Source organism: Schistocerca nitens, chromosome 4 (assembly GCF_023898315.1).
Source record: "Schistocerca nitens isolate TAMUIC-IGC-003100 chromosome 4, iqSchNite1.1, whole genome shotgun sequence".
NCBI classification, from domain to species: Eukaryota; Metazoa; Arthropoda; class Insecta; order Orthoptera; family Acrididae; genus Schistocerca; species Schistocerca nitens.
The window spans coordinates 885,977,063-885,994,956 of NC_064617.1; the positions used below are offsets into that span (position 1 = coordinate 885,977,063).

General features: G+C 40.7%; 1 protein-coding gene across 1 annotated transcript in view; it reads right to left on the reverse strand.

The window, feature by feature from the left end:
• Positions 1 to 6,916: 6,916 nt before the first annotated feature.
• Positions 6,917 to 17,894, reverse strand: part of LOC126253415 (broad-complex core protein-like) — a 227,998-nt gene continuing 217,020 nt past the window's right edge. The window contains exon 6 of the mRNA XM_049954730.1: positions 6,917 to 7,847. Coding sequence (XP_049810687.1) covers positions 7,558 to 7,847 — 290 coding nt within the window. The 3' untranslated portion in view covers positions 6,917 to 7,557. The remainder of the gene's footprint in view (positions 7,848 to 17,894) is intronic.

The following is a 17,894-nucleotide window of genomic DNA, read 5'->3' on the forward strand; positions in this document are numbered from 1 at the left end:
TGACAGCCTGTTCCCATACAGCTGCTGACTCCATAGTTCACTCTCTCCACCTGAGTACCATCAGTGTGGCATACAGCCTCCACCTCACGAATCAATCTTTCTAACTGCTGAAAGTTCCTAGGATTCTCACTAAAAGTGATTCTGAACCAGACACTGAGATACATTCTTTTCAAAATATTACAAATAATCTCATTCTCCTGAAAATCTGAACACATTCTTCTAACAGTGTCCTCCACATTTTTTATATACTTCTCCAGTAGCTCACTGTGTACTGTACTAGTACACCAAACTAACTCTTTTCTAACAACTGATGGTGTGCCTGTGTGGACAAAGGGTCCCTACACACTGACCACTAAGTCCGGAACAGACGACTTATTCTGTATCACCTCCTTCGAAGATTGTTCTAAACGCCCAGTGAGCATCAGACACAAAAGTTGGTAAAATACTCATCCCTCAGACTGAACGATTCACCAGGATTCTGTAAATCCAAGAAAGAAATGAAATGAGTGTTCAACCTCCTCACTGCATATCACAGACAATTCTCTCCTTTCCCTCAGCAATTCTACTATGGGTTAGGCAATTTGATAAAAAGCTTAGATAGATCCACACACAATTCTTGGCTAGTTTGCTCACTAGGTACTGGTTTCATAGATAAGGCTGAGTCCTATACAACTGATCAACCTCTGCGTTCTCATGAGCAGTTAGTCAGCTTGCTCTTGTAGCTGTTTACAGCACATACTCATTGTGTACACACTACCCAAATCTCAAACCTTGTTAATGTAATGTATCACTCCTGCATTTTGTGAGCACAGTGGCTCAGTAGTTTAAAAAAAAACCTTAACAATATACCTCTCCTAGTGCACACTGAATGCTAGTGACAGCATCACTCACCTCAGTGCGGTCCAAGTTCAGTGAGGCCATGCTGCAAGAGGCTGCTCCCCTCAGATGGCGTGCCAACTCGGCCACACTCCTGGAAAGGTTGCACACTGCTAATGGACAATTCATAAACAATTTCATCCTTCTGCATCGCTGTGATATTGGGCACCTCCCTTGCAGACATTCTGAAATACAACTGTTCACAAGTAGTGTCCGCTAGACCAGGCAAAGACAGAAGACAATCGCCTTACTAAAATTCTGAATATTTCAAAATTTTGAGGGTTGATGCCTCTACTAATTTTCAGTTGCACACACTACTCACAACTGTAACCAAACTCTGCTACCAATATTTGGTGGCAGTTAGGAGTAGTGGTGCTCAACTAAGGTGTGCTGTAACATTTAGGTTTCATCATTATCAACGACTCAAAAATCTTCACTGACAAATCAGAGTCAAGAGGCAGTACCCCAGTTCACATCTGTAGTTTAAGTCATAATACAATGAGCCCAATGAAAAAGGGAAATACAGCACAGCGTCAAGTTTATAGATTTTAACTCCCACAGTGCCCAGTTGCCAACGTCACAATTAAAAGAAATATCCTAGAGATCTCAGGTCTATGATTCCATCTACATTAAAAAAAAAGACAATAACATTTTTTAAAAACAATCACGCAATTTCAAATCCAGATTAGTCCTCTCAAAAAATTAATCCCAAACAGTAACCACCAGAAGATTGGGGGAACATTGTTTAGTTTAAATGTGGCCACACAAACCACAGAACAGTTAAAACATTAGCAATAAAGGTAGCTAACCAATTATCACAGATCCCCTATGTGAAAACCCCAAGAACCACCATCCAATCAGAAATGTGAACTAATGTGGAAGCTATGGCTATTAGTCAGTAATGAATTACAAAACATTTCTTCAGATTTAAAAGAACACAGTTACATTAGTAACAACACACAGTAGCAATCAATAAGTCCAGTTTCTTGCCAGGCTTAGGCACATGGCACTAAACTCAAGCACTGCTGTTGTGATAGCAGATAATGTTTTCTTGCTGGTGGCTTGACAGGGAAGAACATAATTGTAAAGATGGCTCATCAATGTGGGCTCCATAGAACCTCCGGCAGTTGTGGCCAGCATGTATACCTCTCTGGTAGATGTTCAAATGGCTTGGTGATGTTAGAAAATATAACCGTAACAGTATACAAGTATCAATGTGGGAATGTATGTTGATTCTTTGCAGAATTACACTGAGCTAAGATCTGGAGACTGGAGGTGTGTAGCACTGCCACTATTTTTTGGCACTACTGAGTAAAATAGCGATTCTGGTACTGCTGTTGCAAAAGGCCTGGAACTCAACAACTGCAGAGCTGATAAAAACACCTTTACATGAAATGCAGCAATGCCACTGGTCAATTTCTGCATAGCGGGTCGAGACAGGTTCAGCAACTCAGTAATGTTGATACAGTAGAGAGACAGAGTGACAGCAGTACTGCAGGCTGGTTATTACACCTCCAAACTAAAGGCCTGTTTGGTGCATGTAGTTGGAAGCAGTGCTTCAGCAAAGCATGTAGGTACTGAACCATTGTCAACAGCCATCTTTTCTAGCCAAATTGACTTCAGTCTGGCAGCACCATCTACAAGAGAAGGTCTAAGCCAGGCGATGGGGTGACAAGACAGCCTGTGAAACACTACTAAATGTCTTCTTTGAGAACTAACCAGGAGAGAATAGTTAGGAACCCCACTCATGATGAAAATACATTGGATCCAATGGCAGCGAATAGACAGGACGTCACTGAGGATGTCCACATTGAAACTGGTATCAGTGACCAAGCCGTGTGGCAACAATGGTTATTGAAATACTAAGGACAACTAAAACAAGCAGAAAGATGTATATGTTCAGCCAACTAGACAAAAAAATCAGTAGGTCATATCTGAATGCAGACCTTAAAACTTTCAGCACAGGGCAGGAGCTTGTAGAGAAACTATGGCTCCAGTTTAAAAGAATAATTGACCGTGCAGTAGATGGATATGTGCCCAGTAGAACAGTTCGTAATGGGACAGACATTCCAAGGTATACAGTCACTGGAAAGAAACTTATAAAGAAATGGAGATTACTGCATAATAAGTGCAGGGCTATAGACAGAGAGATGCTGAATGAAATGCGTTTGCCTGTCAGGAGAGCAATGTGTGAAGCCTTCAGTGACTACCATAGCAGAATATTGTAAAATGCTATTTCATAAAACCTAAAGAAATTCTAGTCATACATAAAGGCTGTTAGTGGCAACAAAGTTAAGTGTCCAGTACCTAGAGAATGAGACAGGAACTGAAACTGAGTGGAGAAAGGCAAAAGCTGAATTGCTTAACTCCATTTTCAAATGTCCCTTTCAAAGGGAAACCCAGGAGAATTGCCCCAATTTAGTCCTCTTACCACTGAAAAGATGAATGACGTAAGTATTAGTGACAGTGGTGTTCAGAAAGAGCTGAAATCATTAAAATCGAACAAAGCTCCAGGCCCTGATGGAATCCCTGTCAGATTCTGTACTGAATTTGTGGCTAAGTTAGTCCCTCTTTTGGCTACAATCTGTTGTAGAGCCCCCAAACAAAAAACTGTGCCAAGTTCTTGGAAAAAAGTACTGGTCATATCCATATAAAAGAAGGGTAGTACAGGTATTCACAAAATTACTGTCCAATATCTTGACATCAATTTGTTCTAGAATCTTAGGACATATTCTGAGTTCAAACATAATGAGGTACGTTGAACAGAATGACATCCTCTTTGCCAACCAGCACGGACACTGAAAACATCAATCATATGAAACCCAACTCGCAGTTTTATCACATGGCATATTGAAAGCTTTGGATCAAGGCAATCAGATAGATGCTGTATTTCCTGATTTCCAAAAAGAATTTGACTCAGTACCACACCTACACTTTTTGTCAAGAGTAGGATCATATGGAATATCAAGTGAAATTTAGGACTGGAATGATGACTTTTTGGTAATGAGGATGCAGCATGTTATCTTGGATGGAGAGTCATTGTCAGATGTAGAAGTAACTTAAGTCATGCTCCAGGGAAGTTGTTGTTCATGCTGTATATTAATTACCTTGCAGACAATATTAATAGTATCCTCAGAATTTTTGTAGATGATGTAGTTATCCATAATGAAGTACTATCTGGAAGAAGTTGCATAAATATTCAGTCAGATCTTGAAAAGTACAAAAGTGTGTACTACACAAAACAAAAAACAAAAAAAATGTAGTACCCTATGACTACAAAATCAATGAGTCACTGTTTTAATCAGCCAGCTCATACAGATACCCAGGTGTAAAACTTTGTAGGGATATGAAGTAGAATGATCACAAAGGTTCAGTTGTGGGTAAAGCAGGTGATAGACTTCTGTTTATTGGTAGAATACTGGGGAAGCGTAATCAATCTACAAAGGAGATAGCTTACAAATCACTCGTGCAACTGGTTCTAGAATATCACTCAAGTGTGTGGAACCCGTAACAAATAAGACCGACAGGTGATATTGAACACATACAGGGGAGGGCAGCACAAGTTGTCACAGGTTTGTTTGGTCCATGGGGAATGTTACAGAGATACTGAAGAAACTGAACTGGCAGACTCTTAAAGATAGATGTAAGCCATCCTGAGAAAGTCTGTTAACAAAGTCTCAAGAACCAACTTAAAATGATGACTCTAGGAATATATGACACGATGATGATGATGAGGTCCCATACTCCGAGGAGTGTAGGGAACAATGTGGGAGACCCGCACCGCCGCCTAGGCAATGTCCTGTCAGAGGTGGTTTGCCATTGCCTTCCTCTGACTGTAATGGGGATGAATGATGATGATGAAGACAACACAACACCCAGTCATCTCAAAGCAAGGAAAATCCCTGACCCCGCCGGGAATCAAACGAGGGACCCCGTGCGTGGGAATCGAGAACGCTACCGCAAGACCACGAGCTGCGGATGAACGTAACATATACCACAGCCCCCTATGTATCGTTGAGATAGGGATCGTGAAGATAAGATTAGAATAATTCTTGCATGCACAGAGATATTCAACCAACCATTTTTCCCTCGCTCCATTCATGAATGGAATGGTAATAAACCCAAATAACTGGTATGATGGGACGTACCCTATGCAGATTATAGATGTAGATGTAACCTGCCAGAGTTTCTGAGCATGCTAACACACTGCTTCCTGGACTCGGGTAGGCACACTGGCCCTAGATCGAATCCGCCTTGTGGACTAACCTTGAGGGCTGGTGTACTGGCCAGCCTGGATGTGGTTTTTAGGCAGTTTTCCACATACCAGGCTGGTCCCCACATTCCACCTCAGTTACATAACTCGCAGACATTTGTAACGTGTCCGCACTATTCTACGGATTACACTAGACGCAGACAGGTGGGGTGCACCTACTGTCCCGGGGGGTACAGGGTGGCCACCCCTTAAAATTAACACACCAAATCAAACAATCACAAATCCACTAGCTGTAGATGTAGACACAGTTCTGCAAGCATCCACTCAGAAACTCGGCTTTCGCCAATGACCAGCCTGCTGCTGGTGCTAATTCCACCTTCGGGGCCACCACCAGGCTCACTCTGGCTGCGAGCAGTCTTATTCTCCGGAGTGCAACTGCTCGACACCAGAGCAGTGCAGCCGCATAACCATCTGTGATCGGGTGTGCACGCTGATGCCGTACACTACCACTCGCGAGGGCAGACACCGGTGCTGAAGGCCGTCTTCCTCTGTGCGGATCACGGCAGCTCTGGCACTTTCCGGCGCACCCTGCCTCGAGCTGTAGAGCCGTGCCCAGGCAGTACACTTGCTGCTGTTGTGGACTCTGCATGCCCACATTCGTGCCCAGCCACTGGCCTCGAGTGAGGCGCAGGCCACCTATCGCATCGACACCACCACAGCCACTGTCATCGGCACCTGCCTAGGGGGTGTTGCTATGACAGAGCATCCCCAGAAGTGCTGTAGTTTGTTCTTCGTAATAATGGTGTTTCCTTGAGCAACTACTGGTCATCATCCTGACAACAACCCACCACCTCAGATGGCAGTAGAGCACCAGAATTGTAGCACTCATTAGTTATTCATAATTTTTTGAGGCATTAACTACTAAAAACATTGTTCTGTTATTTATCAGTTTTATGATACATTGCGGATACTAGAAAGATTGGATTACTTCTTCTGAGTCTGTGTTATATATTGGAAGACAATGATTGAGTACAATGTTATTTTTTTAAAATCAAAGATTGTTACAGTTCTCATAGGTATATTCCAATGTATTCTTCCAACTCAGTACAAGAATCTTTCCATTACAGATACTTTCACCTGCATAATAAAACTGAGGATATCACTACAAGATTGTGATTAAAAATCTGAGTTGTTAAAGTGATTGTTCATTTTATTCCTGGGCTGAAGTACTACCCCGACACCAGCTGGGGTAATACACAAAGCGTGCACATAATGCCCGTGCACATACTTCCTCTTGCAAAGTTCCTGTGATCGCCATTCCATCTTGACGGTGAGTGTTGTCCCTGTACGTTACTTGCCACATGAAAAGAAATGATGCTACACGTATACTGCTGCAAGGGCCGAACACAGCCACACCAGATGCAGCCAGAAAAGCTGTTAAGGAAGCTAAACTGAGCAGTTGTTAAAAGTTTATTATCAGCAAGGTGTTCTGTTCTATGTTATCTTCTCAAAAACTTTTGTGAAAATGAGAAGGAGGGCGATGGATCTATAGTTATTTTGTCACTTGTTTATCTCCACTTTCTTATTCATATTCTGGAACAGATGCCTTTCTAAGTCAAATAAAGTAAGACTACATTTCCAGAAACAGAATTTAAATGTTTAATTCTTTTTCTCCATGCATAAGCAGATTTTATTGACATGTGTCAATGCCTGTAAGTGAAATTTTCACACTTCTGTCTCCATTACAATATGTTATTTTTCCTCTGTCAACAGGCATACAAATGATATGAAGAAATTCACAAAATTTAAGAAAAGAAGAAACACAGATAATGTATTAGGTTTATTTTTTTACCTCGAGTAACATATAAACTAACACAATACAACCACAGAAACAGACACACAAAATTACAATGTAATCAGTTTCTTCATTGGATGTGGCTCTTTGGAGATAGCACATTTATCCATTATTGTGCTTTCAGATAGGAGATGTTTGCATCACAGTTACAGTGTCCTCAAGAAATTCAGTTAAGATTTAGTACTACGGATGATACTTGCAAGCCATTGCTTATTTCACTTTGATGTCTCTTCTTCAGTTTTTATTTTGATTACAAAGGTAGGATCATCCACAGACTGTAAATGCCTAGTACAAATTTCTTTTGACTCGTAAGTACAACAAGTAGTCACCAGAAAACATTAACTGGTAGTACACTCAGGTGAAAAAGTTTCCCTCATTGTGATTAATATAATTTACAAATTTTTGGAACTATTGTAACATCCCTAAAAATACTTAACACAAACTTCTGAGTAGTTTATGCTCTAAAAACAAAAATGGACATTTATTTTCATGAGGTAGGTAACACAGTTTGTAATTTGAATACCGACACATAATGAGTTCTGTAAACACAATCATCTCACTGTGCTGTCCTCTAAGAAAAATACACAAATACATACAGCAGGCACATTTTCCTTCAGGAGAACTTGAGACCAGATATCCAGGTACAAGAGCCATAGTCAGCAGCTGGAGGGAGGACGGCTACCCTGCTCTCTCGGTGGTACGTGTACCGGTGTTTGTTGAGGCTGTTCTGCGTGCTGTAGCTGCGAGAACAGAGCACACAGCGAAAGTCCTGATCTGATAGGCTGTGCTTGTCACTTATGTGCCTGCGTAGGCTTGCTTTAGTGCTGAGGGCCTTCCCGCACTGCAAGCAGGTCACCTTCGGGCTGCGGGTGCCGTCGCCCAGTCCCAGCGTGTCGGTGGCACCTATTCGGAAATGACAGGTAGGGGTAAAAAAATTACTGAGAGTAAAGTACTATTACACTGTGACTTTCATTATAAATCTAAATATCTTTCAGTTAAATGATTAATGGAAAATCTCATATAAAGATGTGAAACCAACACTAACAAAGAGATAGAGGGGCTGGCCAGTACTTACCTCAGCTCAGTACAGCCGATATATATATATATATATATATATATATATATATATATATATATATATATATGGTTATAATAGAGGGAAACATTCCACGTAGGAAAAATATATCTAAAAACAAAGATGATGTGACTTACCAAATGAAAGTGCTGGCAGGTCGACAGACACACAAACAAACACAAACATACACACAAAATTCAAGCTTTCGCAACAAACTGTTACCTCGTCAGGAAAGAGGGAAGGAGAGGGAAAGACGAAAGGATGTGGGTTTTAAGGGGGACTGGATCAGATTCTGAATGTGGCTCTCCAGCAGGGATATGACTTCCTCAAATCCTGCCCTGAAATGAGATCCATCCTTCATGAAATCCTCCCCACTCCACCAAGAGTGTCTTTCCGCCGTCCACCTAACCTTCGTAACCTCTTAGTTCATCCCTATGAAATCCCCAAACCTACATCTACATCTACATTCATACTCCGCAAGCCACCCAACGGTGTGTGGCGGAGGGCACTTTACGTGCCACTGTCATTACCTCCCTTTCCTGTTCCAGTCGCGTATGGTTCGCGGGAAGAACGACTATCTGAAAGCCTCCGTGCGCGCTCTAATCTCTCTAATTTTACATTCGTGATCTCCTCGGGAGGTATAAGTAGGGGGAAGCAATATACTCGATACCTCATCCAGAAACGCACCCTCTCGAAACCTGGCGAGCAAGCTACACCGCGATGCAGAGCGCCTCTCTTGCAGAGTCTGCCACTTGAGTTTATTAAACATCTCCGTAACGCTATCACGGTTACCAAATAACCCTGTGACGAAACGCGCCGCTCTTCTTTGGATCTTCTCTATCTCCTCCGTCAACCCGATCTGGTACGGATCCCACACTGATGAGCAATACTCAAGTATAGGTCGAACGAGTGTTTTGTAAGCCACCTCCTTTGTTGCTGGACTACATTTTCTAAGCAGTCTCCCAATGAATCTCAACCTGGTACCCGCCTTACCAACAATTAATTTTATATGATCATTCCACTTCAAATCGTTCCGCACGCATACTCCCAGATATTTTACAGAAGTAACTGCTACCAGTGTTTGTTCCGCTATCATATAATCATACAATAAAGGATCCTTCTTTCTATGTATTCGCAATACATTACATTTGTCTATGTTAAGGGACAGTTGCCACTCCCTGCACCAAGTGCCTATCCGCTGCAGATCTTCCTGCATTTCGCTACAATTTTCTAATGCTTCAACTTCTCTGTATACTACAGCATCATCCGCGAAAAGCCGCATGGAACTTCCGACACTATCTACTAGGTCATTTATATATATTGTGAAAAGCAATGGTCCCATAACACTTCCCTGTGGCACGCCAGAGGTTACCTTAACGTCTGTAGACGTCTCTCCATTGATAACAACATGCTGTGTTCTGTTTGCTAAAAAATCTTCAATCCAGCCACACAGCTGGTCTGATATTCCGTAGGCTCTTACTTTATCAGGCAACAGTGCGGAACTGTATCGAACGCCTTCCGGAAGTCAAGAAAAATAGCATCTACCTGGGAGCCTGTATCTAATATTTTCTGGGTCTCATGAACAAATAACGCGAGTTGGGTCTCACACGATCGCTGTTTCCGGAATCCATGTTGATTCCTACATAGTAGATTCTGGGTTTCCAAAAACGACATGATACTCGAGCAAAAAACATGTTCTAAAATTCTACAACAGATCGACGTCAGAGATATAGGTCTATAGTTTCGCGCATCTGCTCGACGACCCTTCTTGAAGACTGGGACTACCTGTGCTCTTTTCCAATCATTTGGAACCCTCCGTTCCTCTAGAGACTTGCGGTACACGGCTGTTAGAAGGGGGGCAAGTTCTTTCGCGTACTCTGTGTAGAATCGAATTGGTATCCCGTCAGGTCCAGTGGACTTTCCTCTGTTGAGTGATTCCAGTTGCTTTTCTATTCCTTGGACGCTTATTTCGATGTCAGCCATTTTTTCGTTTGTGCGAGGATTTAGAGAAGGAACTGCAGTGCGGTCTTCCTCTGTGAAACAGCTTTGGAAAAAGGTGTTTAGTATTTCAGCTTCCCTACCCTCTGGCTCCTACCCTTGTAACTGCCCCCGGTGTAAAACCTGTCCCATGCGCCCTCCCACCACCACCTACTCCAGTCCTGTAACCCGGAAGGTGTACACAATCAAAGGCAGAGCCACATGTGAAAGCACCCACGTGATCTACCAACTGACCTGCCTACACTGTGACGCATTCTATGTGGGAATGACCAGCAACATACTGTCCATTCGCATGAATGGACACAGGCAGACAGTGTTTGTTGGTAATGAGGATCACCCTGTGGCTAAACATGCCTTGGTGCACGGCCAGCACATCTTGGCACAGTGTTACACCGTCCGGGTTATCTGTATACTTCCCACTAACACCAACCTATCCGAACTCCGGAGATGGGAACTTGCTCTTCAATATATCCTCTCTTCCCGTTATCCACCAGGCCTCAATCTCCGCTAATTTCAAGTTGCCGCCACTCATACCTCACCTGTCATTCAACAACATCTTTGCCTCTGCACTTCCGCCTCGACTGACATCTCTGCCCAAACTCTTTGTCTTTAAATATGTCTGCTTGTGTCTGTATATTTGTGGATGGATATGTGTGTGTATGTGAGTGTATACCCGTCCTTTTTTCCCCCTAAGGTAAGTCTTTCTGCTCCCGGGATTGGAATGACTCCTTACCCTCTCCCTTAAAACCCACATCCTTTCGTCTTTCCCTCTCCTTCCCTCTTTCCTGATGAGGCAACAGTTTGTTGCGAAAGCTTGAATTTTGTGTGTATGTTTGTGTTTGTTTGTGTGTCTGTCGACCTGCCAGCACTTTCATTTGGTAAGTCACATCATCTTTGTTTTATATATATATATATATATATATATATATATATATATATATATATATATATATATATATATAAGAACAGAACTGAAAATTTACGTTCCTAGCTTTCGGAACAAATTTTCCTTCATCAGGGAGGAGAGAGGAGAAAGAAAGGGAAGAAGGGAAAGTAGATTCAGTTACTCACAACCCAGGTTATGAAGCATCAGTGACGGTAGAACAATAAATAAATAAATAAAAAAAATCATGTTACTATTTTTTTTAATATAAACTTTAAGAAGAAACCACATTCGAAGAAATGGTATTTGAAGCACCAAAAATGAGGCAAACACATTGAACCAGGTCATTTCTGCAGCCGACAAAGATGCATTGTGGAATCATACTTCCACTAGACAACTGAAGCTAAGACCAATATCGCCTTGTAAACATCTAACGGAAAAGGTACTGTCACGAAATATGCCAAATTTAAGTAAATAAAAATAGTGAGCATATTTCAACTGCCCTCCCTGTTTTCCTTTCCCTGTTGCTTCATAACCTGGGTTATGAGTAACTGAATCTACTTTCCCTTCTTCCCTTTCTTTCCCCTCTCTCCTCCCTGATGAAGGAACATTTGTTCCGAAAGCTAGGAATGTAAATTTTCGGTTCTGTTTTTTGTGTATCTATCTTTCAGTTAAGTGGTTCTTGATGATTTGGTAATCAGTTAATGCCTGTAGCCTTGCAATTTTTTAAGTATGACATAATATGTCTACATGACGTTTTTTAAATTTTGCGCATATGTGAATTACAATGTGCACTTATCCTAAAATACATAAATGAATTCATGATGTGGAATACCGGGTGTAAAGATAACTAAAATGTCCAGTTGCAGGGATTTGTGTGTGTGTGTGTGTGTGTGTGTGTGTGTGTGTGTGTGTGTGTCGTATCTGAATATTAGGATTCTGTTCAGATGAGTGGAGCATTTAAGTTGTGTGCGCACCCACTGAGTGTGGGCAGAGTTCGTGTCACTAGCCGACTGCTGCCTGGGCTGAGACCAAGTGCCAGTGGGCAGTGGCTCACTTACAGCAGAGATGGCCTGACTCCACAAGGATTTTTACAGGCCAGATGTGACTTCAGTGTCTGGCAGCTATTAAGTTTTTCAGATTGTATTGTACTTATCTGCATATGAGAAGCACGGACTGTGCTCAGTACAGGGGAGCATGAGGTGTCAAACAAGAGAGAATTCGATTATGAATCCAATAGTATACAGGTGTGATCCGGAAATGTTGTATGATAGAAACTGAATTTATTAATTTACCTAATTTGTATAGTGAGAAACTATCCACTATATTGGGGGCTCAAAATCATAATAACTTGTCTTAATCATCAGTCAACATTTTAATGAAAGATTAATGGAACGATACACTTCTTTTATTTAAACTTAACCATTGGTAGTTGGGTATGTGATTTTGTAGTGGCACCTACATTCAACATAGTAGATATTAGAGTCATGACTAGTTGTCAGTAACTATTTTACTGTTTTTTATTAAATTTGAAGTGAATGAACTTAAGGAAGAAAAAGTCTGCCCCTGGACTAACAGAGAGAGAGAGAGAGAGAGAGAGAGAGAGAGAGACAGTGATTTATAAGGTTAAGCAGCTTTCAATTGGGGTCTCTTGTCCAGTATATAGTTTGTCACACATCCAGACCCAAAAGCAAGGTTGATGAGGTAGCAAGAAGAAGACAGAGTTGCACCGCAAATTCATTCAGTTACGCACAACATGAGTCTGTTACCATAGCACCCTGCATACCATAACAGCCACACACCGAGCAGTTATCAACAACACACAGCAAGCAGAATCCTAGCCATGAGGGTCCTGGGGTTTTCCAGCATGCTACCATACCGATCACACCACACTAGCAACCCTCAAAAGTGCGCAGCAGCATGGCAGCCACAGACAGTGAAAGCAGCATTTACATTTACCTTGTTGCTGCAGTTTTTAGCCATGGCTGATGGAATTAAGCACTCACCAAGTGAGAGTGGGTCTGAATGGTTAGGGAGTGATATGGGGAGCCATAGTGAATCTGAGGGAGACATTAGTGAATATGTAGTAGCTGGGAATTTTAAGGCACAGATGTAGTTTATAATGGGAAGGATGGGAGGATCAGATAAAATCAAGAGCCAAAATTAGGGATCAGAAATAATATTATAACTGAAAACTGGATGATCAAAGGCTTTTAAAGAGACCATTCACAAGGTGGGGAAGAAGTTGGCAGATCAGATTAACACAGTGGAGAAGGTTCTGGGGGCGTAGGACAGATGCTGTGCAGACAGGGTGCATAGAACAGGCTAAAGCTACTGAATTTGTGATGAGAACAGTGTGTGAGAGCATAGATAATGTGAGATGGGAACTGCAGAAGGAAGTTGAGGTCAAGGCAAAAGAAAATGCATCCATTAGAGCCACACTGCATAATGTAGCTATTGATCAAGGGAGCACAGCAGCTACTCAGTTTATGGCAAGCCCTAAGATTAAATATTTTAATGGAGAAAATAAGTACTATGTGGTTCCTTAGCCTCATGCAAAGATTGCTTTGTAGAAGGAATGAGTGACAAGATGAAAGTAATGTTCATTAAATGGCAGTTAGATGGAAGTGCACAAACATAAATGAATCAGAATGTGTGCGCATATTATGATTAAGCTACATTTGAGCCACTTCTGCTCAGCAAGTATTGGGGCCTTAGGAAGCAGATGAAACTGTAGAATGCTTCCCTCAATGATCTAAGCTATGATAGTAATCAGAGCAGAGTAACTTGCACAAATTTTGTGAAGCAGAGCTGCAAAAGTTGCATTTAAATTATTTGTTTGATCAAGAAGCTTGTGAAGAAGATTGTATCAGTTTGGTGGCACTATCACTAAACAATCAGATTGTACTACCGTGTTTGGCAGCAGACAGCAGAGGCTATATTAATGTTTGTAAGGAACAAGCTGAGACTTTCCCATAAGTAATTTATGCGGCTAGGAAATGGAGCCTGTTGCAGCTGAATTAAAAGTCTGGTGCACAATAAGCCTTTGCCTACAGCCTCTCCACAACTCATTGTTTCCAGGGACAGCCTCCATTTGAAACACTCCAGCTTCTCTTAAATCACTATTACTAAAGCTACAATTTTCATAACCTTCTTTGGTCCTGTATTCATCATTAAATCATGTCCTCCTACTTTCATGGACCACAGTGGGGAGAAAATTAAGTTTCCCGGCTGCTGCCAATGATGATTCCCACTTTAATTCTGATTACTGCCTTGCCTATTATCAGCAGGTTATATTCCATCACAGCTACTGATAGCCTTGAGAGAGCCAGCCATGACACAGCTCTTCCATCTGGTGAGCAAGATGTATGAGAGAGGTGAAATACCCTCAGACTTCAAGAAGAATATAAATTCCAAAGAAAGCATGTGCTGACAGGTATGAATATTATTGAACTATAAGTTTAATAAGACATGGCTACAAAATATTAATACAAATTCCTTACAGAAGAATGGAAAAACTGGTAGAATATGACTTCGGTGGAGACCAGTTTGGATTCCGGAGAAATGTAGGAACATGCAAGGCAATACTGACCCCACGACTTCTCTTAGAAGCTAGGTTAAAAAAAGGAAAACCTACATTTACAGCATTTGTAGACTTAAAGGAAGCTTTTGACAACACTGACTGGAATACTCTCTTTGAAATTATGAGGGTAGCAGGGGTAAAATACAGGGAGCAAAAGGCTACTTATGACTTGTACAGAAATCAGATGGTAGTTGTAAGAGTTAGGAGCAAGAAAGGGAAGCAGTGGTTGAGAAGGGAGTGAGACAGGGTTGTAGCCTATCCCCTACATTATTCAGTCTGTATACTGAGCAAGCAATAAAGGAAACAAAAGAAAAATTTGGAATAGGAATTAAAGTTCTGGGAGAAAAAATAAAAACTACGAATATTTTTGGAAGGTGATGTTTCACAGCCATTAAGTAACACATAAAATGCATATTTGAACCATCAACTGTTTTTATTTTTCACCCAAATATCTACCGGTTTCGGTCTTAGACCATTTCCACGGATGAGGGTTAAAATGGTTTAAGCCACCATATTGCATTAGTCACTACTTATGTGTAGTGCATGCCATAAATGTAGATATATGACACAGGACTTTAAACGCAAACATATGAATACTGAATGTATACAGAGCAGTACTGCTTTGTGGTACAGCCTGATTAGAAGAAAGGATTGGTCGGTAGGACACATTCTGAGACATCAAGGGTACACCAGTTTAGTGCTGGAGGGGAGTGGAGGAGGGGGGGGGGGTAAAAATCATAGAGAGAGACCGAGAGATGAATGCAGTAGGCAGATTCAGAAGGATGCAGGTTGCAGTAGTTACTCAGAGATGAAGAGGCTTGCACAAGATAAGAGTCGCATGGAGAGCTGCATCAAACCAGTCTCTGAATTGAAGACCACAACACAAGAATGAGGACACTGTAACATATTCTGTGTCCAGTGTGAAAATTAAAACAGCTACTGGGAGCTACAATAGGCCAATCAAAAATGATTTCAGCTTTGAAGTTAAAAAAATAGATACTGTAATTCATGTACATGGGTTTTTCATTGTACCTAATTTGTGTATGAATATTTTGGTGGCAACACATATTTCTTGGCCAAATGTCTGTTTTAACCAAAGCTTCATTGAACTGAATGCTGGAGGCAACACATATTTCTTGGCCAAATGTCTGTTTCAACCAAAGCTTCATTGAACTGAATGCTGGAGCAACCAGAAAGTGTGTGAGATTTAAAGGATCACTTGCTGGGGATAAAGTGATGGCAAGTCTATGTATAGACAACAGTCTTACCGAAATAGATGTAACTGACAGAATTAAGGGAAAGGTGGAATGACACAAAGGGTCTGACTGAAGAATATAACAGAACTGAGGTTGTGTAACCAGTAAGGAGCAGCAACCTATGATATATCTGTGTAGTGGGTGTTTATGTTGTTTGTATGTAAACAGAGATTAAAATTTCTAGGGGGTGCATTTAATTTTTGTATGTTCATTCAGTGTGTGCAAATTTGACATAATTAATCCTCCAAATTAATTTTGGTGCATGGAGGTGGCTTTGAATTTAATTTGGTGTTTTATTGTGTGTTAGTTAACATACATATTTTATAGTGATTTATGTAAAAGGACAGCTGATGTGTTGTTCCACTCATTTGTTTGCATTTCAAAGACATTGTTCACAATGAAACAATGTTTCTTATGTTGCAGTGTTGTGGTCAATGTTCTTTAATCTGAGACTGTCGCTGTCACAAGAAGAATTGCATGAACGCCTGTCACAGTATATTAAGATAAGATAATTTTACTGTCAATAGGCCGTTACAGCAATAGACAAATTTTTGTACAGCAGACAAGTTTTTTTTTTGTACAGCACAGTCATTACATTAGTAAACAGAATAATAAAGCATTTTTGATTTACAATTCAGTGTCACAGTCAAAGAACTCTTTTAATTCATAAAAGGTGTTGACAACAAGTAACATATTTAATATTTTCTTAAATTCACACTCTGGAAGGTCTTGTACTATCTGCAGAAGCTTATTAAATAGTTTGTGGCCCACAATCTCATAGCTATTGACTGTCTTTGCTAGTCTATGGTATGATGTATATATGGACTTGTTTTTCCTTGTGTTGTGACCATGGATATTATTTCTACATTTCACTTCATGTAGGTTCTTTATTTTGTAGATTAACACTTGGTATATGTATAAATTTATAACAGTCATTATTTTGCTTTCAGAAAACAAGGGCTTACAATGTGATTTGTGTTGGGAACATATAATGACTCTGATTGCGTTCTTCTGCAGAGTAATATATTTTGGACATGGCTCGAGTTTCCCCAGAGAATAAGTCCATATGACATAATACTTTGGAAGAATACAAAGTAAGAAGTCTTAACATAGGCTGCTGGTACATATTTCATAAGACATCTTAATAAATAAATTACTGTAGACAGTTTCACACTAATATATTTTATATGTTATTCCCAGGACAATCTGTCACCTAAGTATATCCCCAAGAACTTTACATAGGTGCGATCATTAATAGGGCTTTTATCCCTTAGGCTAAATGACATTTTTTGTATTTTGTTCTCATTCAGGAGAAAACCATTTGACTTAAATCAATATGATGCTTGGGCAAGTGTATTGTCAACAGAATCTTTTAGCTTATTCAGGTCATTGTTGTAGTTTAAGAAGGTTGTGTCATCTGCAAATAGGACTGTACTGGAACTTATAAAGGAGGGTAAGTCATTAATCATAACCAGAAATAAAAATGGTCCCAAGACAGAGCCCTGCAGAACTCCCATCTTAGTATGTTTCTTAGTAGACTTTGCTGAGCCAATACACACAATTTGGCTACAGTCTTGGAGATACGATGTTAATAGTTTAAGGCTGTTATCCCTGATGCCATAAAAATGGAGTTTCTTTAGCAATGTGTCATGTCCTACACAGTCAAATGCTTTACTCAGGTCACAAGAAGTGGCCTGAGCATAGCTCTTCTCTTCAAACGCTCCAAGTATATATTTAATTACAGAGTCTATTGCATCAGCTGTTGATAATTGTTTTCTAAATCCACACTGTGATTCATTAAATATTCCAAGTTTTTCGAAGTGGGTTGTCAACTGATAGTATATGATATATTCTATTATTTTGGCCAAGATTGGAACTATTGATATTGGTCTGAAGCTTGCAGGGTTGACTTTGTCACCCTTTTTGTTGACAGGGACCACCCTAGATAGTTTCAGCTCCTCGGGAAAGTAGCCCCCTGATATACATTTATTTATAAAGTAAGTTGCATGACGTGTCATAGATATCAACACTATCTGATGATTTGAAGTTCCTTACTATTTTTAATACGGTATTAGGTGTAACCTCAGAGAAAGTGAGAATGTCATCATAGGCTCTTCCACGATAGCTTCTTTCTAATAGTTCAGCTGCACTTTTA